The following is a 15,966-nucleotide window of genomic DNA, read 5'->3' on the forward strand; positions in this document are numbered from 1 at the left end:
CCCACCCAAACCATTCTGTGATTCTATCTCCTGCGTTCTGAACACCAGCACAGCTCTGCAGTGCTCCCAGGATTATCCCTCCTTTCTCCTTACCTGGTGAGAAGCAGCCACAAACCGTATCCATCCATCATCAAGAGAAATGACAAATTCTCCCTTCTGCAGCTGCATGTGAAACTGGCCACCTCCCAGCAGGACCAGCGGGTACACCGACACCATGCTGCAGTCCCGAATGAACACGCGGCTCGTCTTGATTTTCTCGTGATACACCAGGTAGGGGCTCTCAAAGTGCCTCGTCTGGAACACGCCAACAACATCCTCGTTAAAGTGCCACATCTCTTCCTACCTGCTCAGGCAGAGCTGGGCCTGCCCGCCTCTTCCACAGAGGCCTCCTCCCTCTCTTCTACTGCTGCAAAGAACAGTAAATGTGCCAAAAATGTGTGGCCAACAGCCTCTCTCTGACCCCTAAGAGCTGCCAATAACTTTGTGAGTTATCCCTCGCTCCTTCCCGCTCTGCAGTGAGCATGTGAGAAATCAGCTAATTCATCAACGTGGCCTCAAGGCCCCAGGTTCTCCATTTCACACTAAGGACATTTTCATGTGTGCATTCGTTATGCTCTTTCAAAGCAAATGTGATGAATGGTTCAAAGCCTTTATAATCCAAATATGTGGTTAATGATTAAAAAAAAAAAAACCCTCACGTTTTTTAAAGCAAGTAATTTATATGCTGGAAAAGCAATGAATCATCAAATATGGAGACAGATTTCATGAGACAAATGTTACCATGTATCATGGCAGAGAGAGAAAAGCTCTTATTTAAGTATTAGCTATTAAGTGGGAAAGGAAATTAATTTCAGAGTTTAAGGACCCACAGAGACACAAACCAGAGTAGGGCCCTGAATTATTTACCAATAAATAATATTTCAGCTGAAGTGCAAAAGCCTGGGGGAGGGGTGATGGGGAGAAGTTATCTACATCTATGAAGGTGCTACACTTGTGCATGCCATCTCAGTCAACGCCAAGGAGAAGCCAGGGGAGAACAACTGCAACATTCCTGTGTGCAGCTCTGGAGTAGCAGCTTAAGAAAATAAGAACTGAGTTGAGTTACTGAAACACACCATTATTTACAATTCTAACCGGGGATTGTTCAATCATTAAATTTTTTTTCCCATTTCTTTTATAAAAAAGAGCATGTTTTGCAGAAAAAAAAAAGAACCCTGACCTGATAATTCACAGATGAAGGGTGAATGTGAACACACCCATCGTTTTTGGTAACAAACTTCAGCTCTTCTGCTTTTGGTTGCATTTTGACCGCTCCTGTACTGGTCTTCTGGTATTTGCCCTCTGGCTTTTTCACCTGGATAGTAAAATAAAAAGTTATAAAAATCTACTGTACCAGAAAACATTTTTAACTTGTGTTTTCATTTTATCAAAACCAGAAATTCTCAAGTAGTAACATGTTAAGTCACTAGAGACAGATATGACATGCTGGGTGCTGTCTAACCCTGTTGGTTCATTTGTAACTTCAGCCTCCTAAAAAGCTGTAATTTAAAGTGGCTGCTTAAGAGCATTTGCTGCTGGCTTCTGTGTGACACAAAAATCAGGAATAGGAATGTAGGAACAGCAGCAGTCTCCAGCAGTACCAACTGGAGCTCAGCTGCCTGGCTCCAATCGTGTGAGCAGCAAGCTTGGGCAACCTAAGCCAGGCTCAAGGCTGCCACCATCAGCCCAGGCTGCAAGCAGGCTGTATGGATACGCGACACAGCGGAAGGGAAAATGAAAAAGCATTCTTTTACCTGGACAACGTTGGGATACAGTGCAGCACACAACATAGCTGAGATCAGCTTGATGTTCTCTGCATTTGAATTTGCCTGTGGGATTAATACATGCATTAGGTATTCAAGTCCACACCGGTAAAACTCTGCTTCTGGGATGACTGAATTCCTGGTTTACAGCTCTTAAAGTCTCAGGGTAGACCTGGGCTGTGTTACCAACTACCCATGGAGCAAACTGGCCACCAACTATCTCGATGCAGTTCGTGCTGAACCTAATTGTTGCCTAATGTCTGGTTACAAAGCGGCTTGCCCCCCCTGAGAGAAAGCAAGCACAGGGAGACTGTAACTCCCAAACCTTTACCGCCTCATCCTGTAGCCCTAGGAGATCCCTGGCTCCGGAGGTACGGCTTTCTGAGGATTGTCTGCAATGCTGAAACATTTCAATGCCTGCTCTGTAATACAATTCTGTTCCCAAAATAAGGTTGGCACTAATCCCAGCATTGGGATTAGTGAGTCAGACCTGTGCCTTTCCAGCACTTGCTGACTTCTAACGTGTCAAGTCAGCTGTGTTCCACTCTCTCAAAGGAGCAGGTTTCAGCTCGCTTCCACATCTGGGCCTGTTCTTCCTGGGCATGTAAGGCCTCATGCAATTGAGGCTTGTACCAGCAAGTACAGGAAGGAAGAACAGAGCAGGTACCAGGTGACCTGCCAGCGTGGGATTACAAAGCCAGGCTGTGGCAAGAAGCCCACCAGTCTAAAGCCCACCTGGCACGCAGGTCAAATGAAAAACTGCACCATCATTTTTAAGCATTGAAATGGTGTGAAATACCTCTTCTCCTGTGGCATCCAACACACCATCGCCTCCTTGGGACCACTTCTTCTCAATGTCCCTGGCTCTTAATCCCTCCTTCACAAACCCAATGTCAGAAAGCAGCTCTGTGAATTGCCGTTTCAGACTGGCAATTTCCTACAAACAGACAAAGGGCTGTGACAGGTGCCACACAGAGCGAGGAGAGTCTTCACCCATCGCTAGGACTCTGCCAGTATCTCAGCCAGTCCCTGTGCAAGGCCACAAAAACTGACTTACCTGAAGAACTCTTCCTGACAAAAAGTTCTCCCTGCAGTAGTTGTAGCTTGCCTGAGAGCCCTCTTTGATACTTAAACGCCATCCCTAATCGAAAGGATGGGAGGAAACCTTCAATAAAATATTTCAGCTTGAATTTCAAACACATCACAAACCTCTGAGAGAGGCCACTGAATTTAGCTCACCTTATAGGCCTGGAGAAGAGCCAGGTAGTCACTGTTTCCTACTGCAAACTCCAACTTCTTTTTGTTGGCTTCTTCCCTTTTATCCCATGGTGACACCTAGACAGGTAGGAACAAATTAAGCATGATCTTCCCCTCACAACTTAGACAAGCTGTTGTGAGAGCTCCATGGCCCATAACCTTTGGCATTTTCACAGCAGCTCACAGGTCAGAATGCAGATTTTCTTCACGGATAACAGAAAATAGGAGGCACTCAAAAATGCCTAGTCAACAGCAGAGCACCTGAGCGCATTGCCCTATGTAACCACAGGAGATCTGAAGGTAAATTCATGATTGACCAGCTCACAGAAAATTTTGGGCAGCTGCAGAATGCCAAGATCCATGAAATGACACATCTTAGCAAGTTAATGGAGCTGAAGCTCAAATGAGAATGCCTATAATAGAGGGCACAGCAAGTCTAAAATCCACTTGGATCTGACAGAGAGAAGGCAATAGTAACTCAGGACATTAAAAAAGCTGAATTTAACATATTCTATATCAGCATATAGAAACTTACAGCACTTGAAGTCAAACTGCTGTAGAAAATGCCCAATAAGCATATGGAAAACAAATGCAATGCAATTAAATAACTAGACCAATCTATTTCCAGTTCTTTCATAACTATCCCCAATGCAAACTATTTGCACTCCTAACGACAGCAATCAAAACTTGAAGAAAATTTGAGTTTCCATGCAAGTTTGTACCTTGCAGTAGAAAATTAACGACAGTGAGGGCACCTGTAGGTACAGCAGCTGATTCGAAATGCCAAAGCCAACAAATGGAGATCCACGGTGAACTCTGCCTTCACAGCTCAGACATGTCAACTTCATAATTATCACTGCTTCGTAATTATTTCTAACTGCTTCTTCTATTACCGTTCATTTTCAATTTTTACATCAAATTTGGAGAAAATGGACTTGGCTGTACTTCTTAGTTCAAATTAAAACTAATATCCACTCTGTTTCTACTGCTCACTCATAAGTAACATCTTTGTCTCTGCCGCCTGGTTTTGGTCTTCTGCTTATAACTGGGCTTTTTGAATGAGCACTGTATTGACATATAAACAGTGTAGGCTAAAAAAGGAGAATTAAAATACTCAGTATGCTGCAAGTTACCAAAGTGCTTTGCTGCTGCATGAAAACATACAGCTTTCAAAGTGGGACACAGGGTTAAGAATACTTACAAAAGGCGACTTAAAGGCCAGACTGGCTGCTATAGTTAGTGCAGGATCCAGGCAGCGGAAGATGGTGCCAAACAGCATTAGCTTGCCAATCCTGACATCGACAGGCAGAGAAGCCAAGTGATATCCCAGAGGAGTGAGCTTTTCATCTGGAGTTAGTGCTCCTAAATCCTGTAGTCGCAGCTTTGATGCCTGCAAAGACTCAGTTCTAGGGGGTTCAATTAGTTGTGATAAGACAGAGTGAAGACTCTGTGCAGAAAACATCTCCAGAATCTTAATTCTAAAGGGGGCCGGGGGGGGGGGGGCAAAAGAGAAAGAAAGAAAAAAAAAGCAGCTTAATTCAATACACAAGACAAAAAACCAAGCTTTTATAAAAAGAAAACAAAAAGCCAACAGAAAGCATGCTGCTTCTTCCCTACAAGAAGGCCTGTAACGCGTTTCAAATCAGGAAGCAATGTGAAATAATAGCTTGGGGGCAGCACACCCCATCCAGCCTCACAGAGCCCCGAAGAACAGACTCCTCCTATTTAGCACACTAGGGTTTCAAATAAAGTTTTGACTGTAAAAATAAATAAATAAATAAATCGTGTTGTTTCATTTCCTTTTTGTACAAAGTGTTTTGCACAGTGTTGCAGAAGGGACAGGAGGGCCTCTTCATTTAGTATTTGCGTGATCGTGTTTGCTTGATCCAGGTTGTGGCTTTACTGCATTTGCTGCCCAGAAACACTGCAGGAGAGTTTACAGTGTAAAGGCACAAACATCTGCTGTGGGTCTGGAATACAGGCATGCAATTGTCTTCTCTGGTGATGAGAGATCTGAGAGAGGTATCTTTTTCCTAGGGTGAGATGAGAGCTAAGGAATATGAAGAAGAACAAGGAGAATTGTTCTTGCCATCATCAGCCACCAGGATGATGCGAGGGCTGGAGCACCTCTCCTATGAGGACAGGCTGAGAGAGTTGGGGCTGTTCAGCCTGGAGAAGAGAAGGCTCTGGGGGGACCTTATAGCGGCCTCCCAGTACCTGAAGGGGCTACAAGAAAGCTGGGGAAGGACTTTTCATAAGGGCAGTTAATGACAAAACAAGGGGAAACGGGTTTAAACTGAAAGAGGGGAGGTTTAGATGAGATATTAGGAAGAAGTTCTTCACTGTGAGGGTGGTCAGACACTGGAACAGGTTGCCCAAGGAAGCTGCTGATGCCCCCTCCCTGGAAGTGTTTAAGACCAGGCTGGATGAGGCTTTGAGCAACCTGGTCTAGTGGAAGGTGTCCCTGCTGCTGGCAGGGGGGTTGGGACTGGATGATCTTTAAGGTCCCTTCCAATCCAAACCATTCTATGATTCTATGAATTGGTGGAGGGTGCAATTAGTGGGGGCTCTGGATGCAGAGGCAATGTGACAGTAAGATCAAAGCAACCAGCCAACAGAGCCTTAGACCTCCAGAGCAAGTTGCTTGGTTTCATGTGAGAAAACACTGAGGAAACTAAACACCATGGCAATGGCACTCCAGGCGCTCCCTGCAGTGGAGGAAGGACATTCTGCACGCTGGCTTTCCTGGGTAATACAGGAACAACAGCTCACCTTAGACAAAGCTGCTCCAAGGGCACTCTTTGTATTTCTGGTAGCTGCTGTTTTATGAGCTGATGGTTATAGTGATGGCTACTGAAAAGATGAAAGCAGACGCCTGAGGCTACACGACCTGCTCGCCCCTTTCTTTGCAAAGCATTGGCCTTGGACACAAATGTGTCTTCCAGACTTTCCATTCCTTTGCTTGGGTCATATCTACAGGAGAGCAAAAAACAGGCTTATATTCACAAGAGCAGAGCAAACCAGCTGGAGGTCAAGCAGGCAGATGCTGCCAACTTCTGTATGGACACAATTCCCACCCCTGCAGCTGGAACTGAGGCAGAACAAGTTCCTTCAAGTTTTTTCCAGCTCTTTGGAAAGCTGAAATATGCAGCTCAAGGCATAGAGCAGTTTCCCAGAAGACAAAGCCCTGAGGAATGAATCCCAATACCTTTTCTCTTTCATTTTTCCAGAATCAATCACATAGACCACATCATCAATGGTGACAGATGTTTCTGCGATGTTTGTAGAGATGATGATTTTGATAACTCCTGCAGGAGGTCTGAGGAACACAGACTGCTGCTCTTCACTAGACAGTGAAGAATGAAGCGGATAAACAACACACCTGGAAGGACAATATGACAGCATGCTGAGTGCATCTCCAGCCTTTTCCCTCTTGGGAACACTCTGCCTGTGCATACTCTTGCCCCAACTAGTACCAGACACTGCCCACAGCCACTCAAAGCGATAGAAAACCAGCCAACCTCTCTGCCTTGTCACCTTTAAGAGACAGAATCATAAAATGGTTTTGGTTGGAAAAGACCTTTAAGATCATTGAGTCCAATCAAAAAACTAACACTGCAGCTCCACCACTAAACCACGTCCATAAGCACCTCATCTACACATCTTTTAAATACCCCCAGGGATGGTGACTCCACCACTTCCCTGGGCAGCCTGTTCCAATGTCCGACTACCCTTTTGAAGAAGAAATTTTTCCTCATACCCAATCTAAACCTTCCCTGGAGCAACTTGAGGCCATTTCCTCTTGGCCTGTCACTTGTGACCTGGAAGAAGAGACCGACCCCACCTCTCTCCACCCTCCTTTCAGGGAGTTGGACAGAGCCACAAGGTCTCCCCTCAGCCTCCTTTTCTCCAGGCTCAACAACCCCAGTTCCCTCAGCTGGGAACTCATCACACTTGTGCTCCAGACCCTTCCCCAGCTCTGTTGCCCTTCTCTGGACACACTCCAGCACCTCCATGTCCTTCTTGGAGTGAGGGGCCCAAAACTGAACCCAGCACTCGAGCTGCGGCCTCACCAGTGCCCAGTACAGGAGGAGGATCACTGCCCTGGTCCTGCTGGCCACACTACTGCTGATATATGTTCTAAGGGAAGGTGAAGAAATTTACAGAAGGGACAGGTCTCAGAAGAAAGTTCAGTAAAAATTCTGCCTCTTTTGAAGAGTCTAGAATCTGCCATTCATAATGCCAGACTGGAAGAAACCACCCCAGCTAACCTTGCCAAGGACATCTGTGTAAAAACCGTCTAGCCAAGGAGATCCAATTACATCTCCGTGTAACAATCTAACACCAAATGCAACCACAACTGAATGAGTCTCAGCAAACATTCTGAAACAGAGCAAGGGCTGAGGTCAAGTTTTCAACAGTCCACTGGATCATGCAGAGCACAAGATGGAGAACACTCATCACTAGGGTTTCCAAGAACTTCAACAACTAACCTTCCTGAGTCAAGGAGAAAAAACAAAACAAGCCAATAAGACAGTACAAAAGGAATTACCCTGACTGGAGTCAAGATCTTTCTATTACAATCTGTCTTATACATTTAATAACCTTTATTTATCCCTGGATAAAGGCAGGCTTTGTGCAGGAAGCTACTTTGTATTTATGGGTAAAGACAGATTTGGAGCTTTTCTGCCTTACCTCTTGCTGTGCCGGTTATTAAAAAGAGCATTAGACTGGAGCTGCTCATAAAGCATCTTGATTTCTGCTAGACCAGGCAAAAATATCAACACAGCACCTATATAGGAGATTAAAACAAAACAAAACAAAACAAACACCTCAACAGAAAGGACAGCATGATATTTTATTGATGTGCAAAAGGCCCAAGCCAAAACTTCAGTTCTGTTTTGCAATTACTGTACAAAAACCCCACGGGCTTCAACAGTCCCTCAGCAAAGCTGACAATTCTCTCACCTTCCCCATCTCACTTACATCAGGGGCTTTGTTACTCAGCTAGAATTTTTTTCTTTTTCCCAAAAATATTCAGTAACTACAGAAACTCTGCATGTAAAACATTAGCTTTGGGCTGTCTATAAGTGCACAGCCTCCATGAATCTACTTTTGTTTATCTCTCAAGGACAACAAAATTACCTGGGGGGTATGAATGCTTGCCAGCAACTATCCATTCCAGCAAGGCTTCAATTAATTCCAGATTAACTTTGTCCAAGTCCATGACAGACATTGTTTTCAACACTGTCTTGTTAACCCCTGGGGAAAAGAAATAAAACAGTAAGTCCATCTCTTGTCAAAAACATTTGCTGGATGCATTGAAACCAGTGTGGCTGCACAACCAACCACAGCATCTGGCTTAGACCAGAGGTAGCTTCCTAAGTGACTCACTGTGTGACATTCCTCCTTCCATGTTTTCCTCTGTTTCAGCTCTTCCCTCCCATTCTCATGCCTTACTGGGGCTCACACCTGCCCTATGCACAGCCCACACCAGGATTCATCTACTAGCAGAATGACATGCACACATACTAGTGGCAAAAGGAGCCACAAGCCTTCATATGCCCACTCACAGACACTTCCAGGACTACTTTCCCCAAGATCTCTCTTCTCCCTTCCAATGTTTCTTACACCAACTCAAAAAGACACCCAGATTCATTTACTCTTCTGAGATGGTAACTGTCTAGCAGGGATCTCAAGCTTTTAAGCAATAACCACTGTGGAGCTCACTGAGGAACAATTCAGGACTATGTACAGGGAGGATTTTGATGACGAGAGAGTGTGAAGTTCATGGAAAGGTCTGTCTCTCTTATTAAACCATTCACAGAGTGCCTGAATTCATCAAGAAAGGCTTGTCATGCTGAAGTGACCTCCTTGAAGTGGGCAGATACAGGCTGTGCTTTAAGTAAAGCTGCAAGAACAGATACAGAGGAGAAAGTAGAATTAACAAGGCATCTGAAAAGGGATGGAATCAGATAGTCACTGAAAATTGTCCATTTTCAGATGCTAAGGACTGTTTTCAGTCAAGATGTTTGTTCTAGTTTGAGAGAACAATGGGGTTTGGTTTTTTTTTTTCAAGCTGGTAGGAGGTTTCTGATCTCACCTAGAAGTAGTGACCTGCTTAACTTCACAAGCACAAAACTCTGAATTATATACACGCATTCAACATACAATATTATATGCTAACACACCACATTGGCTAACAAATGTTATAAGCCAATTTATTAGATCTAAGAAGGTGCTTACCTTTATATCGTGTAAGGAGCTGCTTCAGAGTTAATTTTTGGTCTGGGTCTGAATCTCTGACAACTGTGTCAGTGCCTTCCAGAATGCCAGCACGTCTCAGGTCCTCCTCTACTTCTTCAAATGCAGTTCTTTTGTGTCTTCCATTCTGTTTATTTTCTTGCTTTGTTTTGCGTCTGTAAGGACTACTGTCCTCTAAAACATACCTGAACAGCAGAAGACCATTTAGTAGTGTGGAAAGAAGCCTAACAGTCACCTTCTAACAGTAAGTTACAGAGATAGGGTATCAAATGTATGTATATATACATCTGAGAGGAACTTTGTGTAAGTGGGCTGCAAAACCACAGACACTATTAAGGTCAAGGTGTCCTTCCATACTGGGATGTTATGTGTTTCAAAAGCTGTGAGGTGAAAGACTAGGACTGCAAACGTGACCCTGACAGCTAAGTGGGCAGCTCAGAGCAACAATCTGCAAGTAATTTACAACAGCTGACCTGGGCTATCTGAGCTGCTGTGACTCTCCAGTAACTACAAATAATAGCAGGAATCTGGTACCTGAGCTGCAAGGTAGGGCTTACAAAAAGGAATTGTTTGGTATCCTGCCTTCAGTGTTGAAATCTACCTTGAAATTTATTTTGCTTGCCAATGTCTAACCACGACTGAAACAAGTAGAGCACAAGCACTAACAAACTCTTCATGGCAAAGTTCACCTTTTATTGAGTACTTATGTGGCATCTAATGCAGAAAGGCTTGTTCTGACATGAGATCGTAGACCCCATTGCAGAATAACAAGTAGAGTTTGAAGTCAATGCTTTAACAGAACTCCAAGACTACAGGTGATGGAGGAGACATGAGAGGATTTAACTTTGGAATTTATGCACAGAACTACTGCAGTCTCAAGGTCAATAGTGCAACCTCAACGGCCAAATACATCTGAGAATGTTTGGCAATTTCATACCTTGTCATTGCAATCACATCTTCCAGAAAAAACTGATCCACAGGAAATGTTCGACCTAAAAGGAAACATGAGAATAAATCTACATGACAAATAACACGCAGAAAACAGGAACAAGAAGATGGTTATCATTTCACATAGGTTATTATGTCACACACTAGCTTCATAGTTCTCATCTATACTGCACTCTCCCAAACAATTTCTGTCTAGGACAAATAGTGGATGTTTTCCAAGCATGGTTTGGTAACATGCACTTACACAGTCAGAGAAGGGCTGATACACTTAAAGGAACATATCCATGAGGCCACGTGTTTCTGTCATGCTCCATGTAATAACTTAGCAATTTAAAAGGCACATCTGGCTAAATATGTACACACCCAGCTGGATCCTCTCACTGCTGCTTTTTCACAAGGATAGAGAAGGCTTCAGCTGTGGTGAAACTAACTCAGGGAACCATGTCTTGCATGCCATGTCATTTTTGTCTTTTGGGGAAGGAAATTCTGCTGGTATAGAGAAAGTACAAAAAAGGCTCCATTTCCAAGTCTTCTCTCTCCTAAATCTCATTGGTCTTTCCTTCTAAGCCCTTGGAATCATAGTTCTTGTATAAATCCTCATCTTGCCACTTTGCAAATTAGCCCCTTGCACCTGAATTGAGAAACAACTTTGCAAGCAGAAATACTGAAAACAAACCCATAAAACAATGAATGTGACAAGATAATAAAAATGAATGGTCTTCACCTGGTATGTTAATAATTGGGCAGGAGTGAAAGTATTGAGAAAAAAGCTCTGCATTCAAGGTGGCACTCATTAGTATGATGCGCAGGTCCGGCCTCTGAACCATGATATCCTTCAAAACCAGCAGCAAGAAGTCACTGAAGAAAACAAACAAAAAGACATTTGAACTTCTTCAGTGTTAACTTTCAGAGTCCCTTTCTTTCTCCACATTCAGTCCACCTTCCTCCTGGAGTTTTCAATAGCACAGCAATACCAGCAGAGAAGCAGGAGCTTCTCAGAATGGCTGGAGGCAGGAATTAATGGAAGGCAATCTGCTTACTTTTTGGTTGTCCCTTACTAGAGTGTCAGGATTACCTGGCAAATTCATTTAAGCAACAACAAACTCTAGCTACCTTATAAATTAATTACATTAATGACAACACAAGAACATTAGATAACAAATTAACTCAAAGTAGCAGATGAGTCCTTTTTGCTCCTCTTCCTCACTGGAAGAGTTATGAAGAGTTACCCACTCTTCCCTGCTCACTGTATTCTCCCCTATATATTTATAGGTAAGACTGGCTTGAAGTGATTTTAGATGAGAAGGAAGAAGAGTCCTTGAGAGACACAAACCCTTTTACGAGGCTAAAATATAATCTGAGCTGTAGAATAATGGGTAACAGTCAAAGCCTCCTGGAAACCCACGGCATTGCAGTGTTACACAAGGAAAACATCAAAGAAAAGGATCCTTGCCACTTAAGTTTACAAAGATACTGACAGACATTATCTTTTGCCTGGCATCAGCAGGTGAGTGGGGTAAAACTGCAGGAGGCTGGAGCAGGATAGGATAAGACTGTCTAGGACTAGTAAAATCTACAGACTGGAAGAAAACGTGAGCACTTGTCCCTTGCAGGTGCTCTGCTGAAGCCTGCATCAGGGGAAGTAATTCCCAAAAGGGCATGTGAAGAATTAGGGTATTTGGTAAAAACTAAAACATGGGAAGAATAAGAACCAGACAACTGCGGTTAAAAAGTTACTTAACCTTCCAGCCCCATCCAAAACATCAACAGCACTGCAATGGGATGGCAGATTGGAGGCACAGAAATTTAAGAGACATGCTTTCTTTGCAAGCTGCTGCGACACAACTTCCTACCGCCCAAAGACAAGAACCTAAACCCAGACTCCTTCCACCATCCCACGTTACTGCCACAGGACCAACAACTCTGACTTCAGTTACGTGCACCTGAGTCACCTTTATCCTTCTGACTACGTTTCTTCATTTTGCTTATGGGATGAGAGATTATTTACCTTTCTTCTGTTCTTTCGTGAACTTCATCAACAATAACATGTGTGATTCCCTGCAAAGTCAGATCTCCTTCCAGCCTTCTCAACAGCACACCAGTAGTGCAGTACAAGAGTCTGGTAGCTGAGGACTTGAACGGTAAGACAAAGCATTCAGGTGACTTCGTATAACTTAACATAATGAAAAGAGAATATGTGCTGCTGTAAAGCATTTGGTTTCAGCTGAGTGCCAGGTTTGACAGAAAGAGAACAAGCAATCCCTGCTGGAGTTGGGCTGAACAAATTTTCTTTCTTGATTAAAACTTAAAAGCATCTGCTTCTTACCAAGGGGTATTGCTAACAAAAAATCTGGGGTAAACAAAAAATCCGAAGCTTTTTTTCCTGTGGAAGGTGCTTTCTGGTAAACAACTTGGATCTCTGTCCCTAGAAAGATTTAGTGAATCTCTTCTTCAACATAATTCTTGGGAAAAGCAATCAGCTGCAATGTAGATAAAATTTAACTTCCAAGTTTGAATTTCACTTTCCAGTTTGAATTCAAGCCCCCCTTCTGGTTGACTGAAGCTGCACCCTTCAATCTCCACTTGGGAGACAAATGGAAAATGAGACAAGTGTCAGTAGCCTTCCAGAGGACGGTAGTATTACTCACACTCTCAGATTCCTTTGTCTCAACAGAAAGCAAAAACAGCAATACAAGACATAGTACTGCATTCTCATTCCCTAAAGTGGACTGTGCAACTTGAGATGAAAGAAAATATAGAATATATTTCAAAATATAGGTGATACAAACTTGCTTATGTCACTACATGGCAGATAGAGGCCAGAGATTCTGTATGCTAGAGAAGCACTAAGCACATTTTAACAGAACTAAATGAAAATCAACAAGCAAAGCATATATACCTTTACACTTTCCAGACGGATCTGATATCCAACAGTGAGTCCAATCCTTTCTGTTCTTTCTTTGGCTACACGTTCAGCCACAGAAATGGCAGAGATCCTGCGAGGCTGAGTGCAGATGATGTTTGCAACTCCGCTTGGAGATCCTTGCAATGAAGCATCCAAAATAAACTGAGGAATCTGAGTGGTTTTCCCACATCTGCATGACAAAATCAAGGATTCATTAAAAAAAACACCTCACAAACCCAACACCTTCTATCCATGTAAATTCATGTAACTACATTCCACTTGAAATTGGCTTTGTTTCATTAGTCTCATCCTCCATGAGAAGTTCACCTAGGACTGCTGTCACTGGTCACAGATGGACCACGACCCTGACCTTTTCAGGACACAGATACCTATTTCACATTCTTCTGTGTATATTTTGATACATAAAGTCTGTATGTGCAATCACGCTCTCACCCCGTCATGCCGCTCACAACAAGAACTTGGTGGCTCTTCAGCAAATCAAGAATGGTTTCTCTCTCTTGCCACGCAGGGAGCTTCTGTCTTTCATACAACATAGACTGGAAGTGCCTGGAAGACTGATGCACAAAAACAGACAGCATGGCAGTAAGAACACCACTGGACTGGAACAGAAGCATTTGAAACAGCAGCCTGTGGCTTAAATATTTATTTCTCTAAAGTAAGCATGAAAACAGACATCCTGTTCTGTACATCATACCTTTTTCAGCCGAAATTGTGCGCAGATTTTAACATTTTCATTATACAGAGACTTTGCCTGCACATCATACTTTCTGGAAAGCTTTTTCTTGAGGTTCACATAACTCTCATTCTCCACAACAACTTGCTCAGGATCATCTTCCTCCTCCTCTTCTGCCACCTCCTCTTCTCCCTGAGGCTCTGGCACTGTTGAGGCTTGAGACAGAGAACATACAGTTAGCTATTCTTGTTCCTAAGGAACAGGACCTCATCAGCACTGCAGAAAAGAGACACACCTTCCAGGAGCATTTTCAACAAAGAACCTTGTTAGACTGGAGAGCTGAGGGTCTGCAGGACTGTTTTTTACATGCACTTAGTTCAACACTGCCAGCAAACCTCCCCTCACCCCATCAAACAAGCCACAGCTTCTCCAGCTCCAACCCACTCATCACTACCGCTGCACCGGCTGTGCTCTGCAACGCCAGGGTCTGGGTGGCCACATGGTGACCCAGACTGGTAACTGGTTTCCCTTCCTGAGTGTTTTTCACGTGTCTCAGCTTCCCACTCATTCACCACATGACCACTTCTATGGAATCACAGATTGGTCTGGGTTGGAAGGGACCTTAAAGATCATCCAGTTCCAACCCCCCTGCCAACAGCAGGGACACCTTCCACTAGACCAGGTTGTTCAAAGCCTCATCCAACCTGGCCTTGAACACTTCCAGGGAGGAGCAGCCACAACTTCCTTGGGCAACCTGTTCCAGTGTCTGACCACCCTCACAGTGAAGAACTTCTTCCTAGTATCTAATCTAAACCTGCCCTCTTTCAGCTTAAAGCATAAAGCACAAGATTGTGCTGGCAGCACCAGTGTAAATTAATTACAACTACACTGTAACATTAAGTCTTAAGCCACTGACAAGTACTTTTAAACCAAGGCTGAAACTGGAGCAGGTACTTTGGTGCCTACTGCTGATCAACTGATCTGGTATTTGCTCAGATGGTAAGCCAGCCAGTGAAAGTTTTAAGGCTACATTTATCTAAACAAGGTATTTTATAACATAAGGAAGATTATTTGAAATCTCTGATTTCAGTTTCTGGAACAAAGTTGTCTTTCTGTGGGGCTGTTAAAAAAAAATGGAATAACTTGTTCTACTGTAACAAAAAAATAGGCTGTTACTTCCTAGGTGCTCTAAAATGCAATGTAGTTGTTCTTGAAAACTCGCCTGAAGAAAGTTTCCCTAGATACAACAGCTTCTGAATTGAGAGCTTGAAGGTCATCTATGCCACTGATTTGCTGTCACCCTGCTGTAAGTGACACAGTCCCAACCCTCCCCCTGCAAAATCAATATAGTTGCACTTGCCTGCAAAAAAAAAGGGATGATACCTTGAACAACATTCTACAACCACTTGCAACATTTACCTACCCTTAAATCCACCTTTACAAAATCCATTTGGAGGAGATGTTGGTAGTTTTAAATAACTTTTTTTTTTCTCTTTTTTTTTTTTTTTTAGTGACACAGTCCCAACCCTCCCCCTGCAAAATCAATATAGTTGCACTTGCCTGCAAAAAAAAAGGGATGATACCTTGAACAACATTCTACAACCACTTGCAACATTTACCTACCCTTAAATCCACCTTTACAAAATCCATTTGGAGGAGATGTTGGTAGTTTTAAATAACTTTTTTTTTTCTCTTTTTTTTTTTTTTTTTAAAAAAAAAGATGTTTCTGAATTGATGAGTAGCAGATGCACCACAGTTTGCAAGCAACCTTCCCCCTTCCTTTCCAAGCACACTTCTCTGGTCAGTTTTGGTGAGCTCACACCACACCTCTCAATGGCTTTTTATCGACTGTGTGGGAACAGGCATCACTCACCCTGCCAACCCAAACCCATTAGCTCTGTGCTCCTTTAACTCACTTCTTGCCAGCAGAAAACATCTCTGCTGCAGCTTTATTGCGGAAGGGACTTCCTGAGGCACAGACAGATTACAGACCTGGCTCACCACATGACCTTAATCTCCAGAAATAGATTTGGAACAGATGCCTGAATTGGGTGCTCTGCCTTCTTTTTTTTTTTTTCATAGAATCATAGAATGGT

At 43.3% G+C, this 15,966-nt stretch overlaps 1 protein-coding gene across 1 annotated transcript; it reads right to left on the bottom strand.

Annotated features, from left to right (window-relative positions):
• Positions 1-93: 93 nt before the first annotated feature.
• DHX57 (DExH-box helicase 57) lies at positions 94-14,085 on the bottom strand (the record flags this gene model as incomplete). The annotated part of the gene is made up of 18 exons (XM_010162188.2): positions 94-294; positions 1,220-1,354; positions 1,794-1,868; positions 2,602-2,739; positions 2,860-2,943; positions 3,042-3,137; positions 4,261-4,537; positions 5,832-6,032; positions 6,268-6,441; positions 7,755-7,851; positions 8,205-8,321; positions 9,306-9,508; positions 10,261-10,315; positions 10,996-11,129; positions 12,280-12,404; positions 13,171-13,366; positions 13,630-13,751; positions 13,892-14,085. Coding segments are annotated over 18 exons (2,624 nt in total), but the record flags the coding sequence as incomplete, so codon positions are not given.
• Positions 14,086-15,966: the final 1,881 nt, after the last annotated feature.

This window comes from Antrostomus carolinensis, unplaced genomic scaffold (assembly GCF_000700745.2).
Source record: "Antrostomus carolinensis isolate BGI_N321 unplaced genomic scaffold, ASM70074v2 scaffold9622, whole genome shotgun sequence".
NCBI lineage: Eukaryota > Metazoa > Chordata > Aves > Caprimulgiformes > Caprimulgidae > Antrostomus > Antrostomus carolinensis.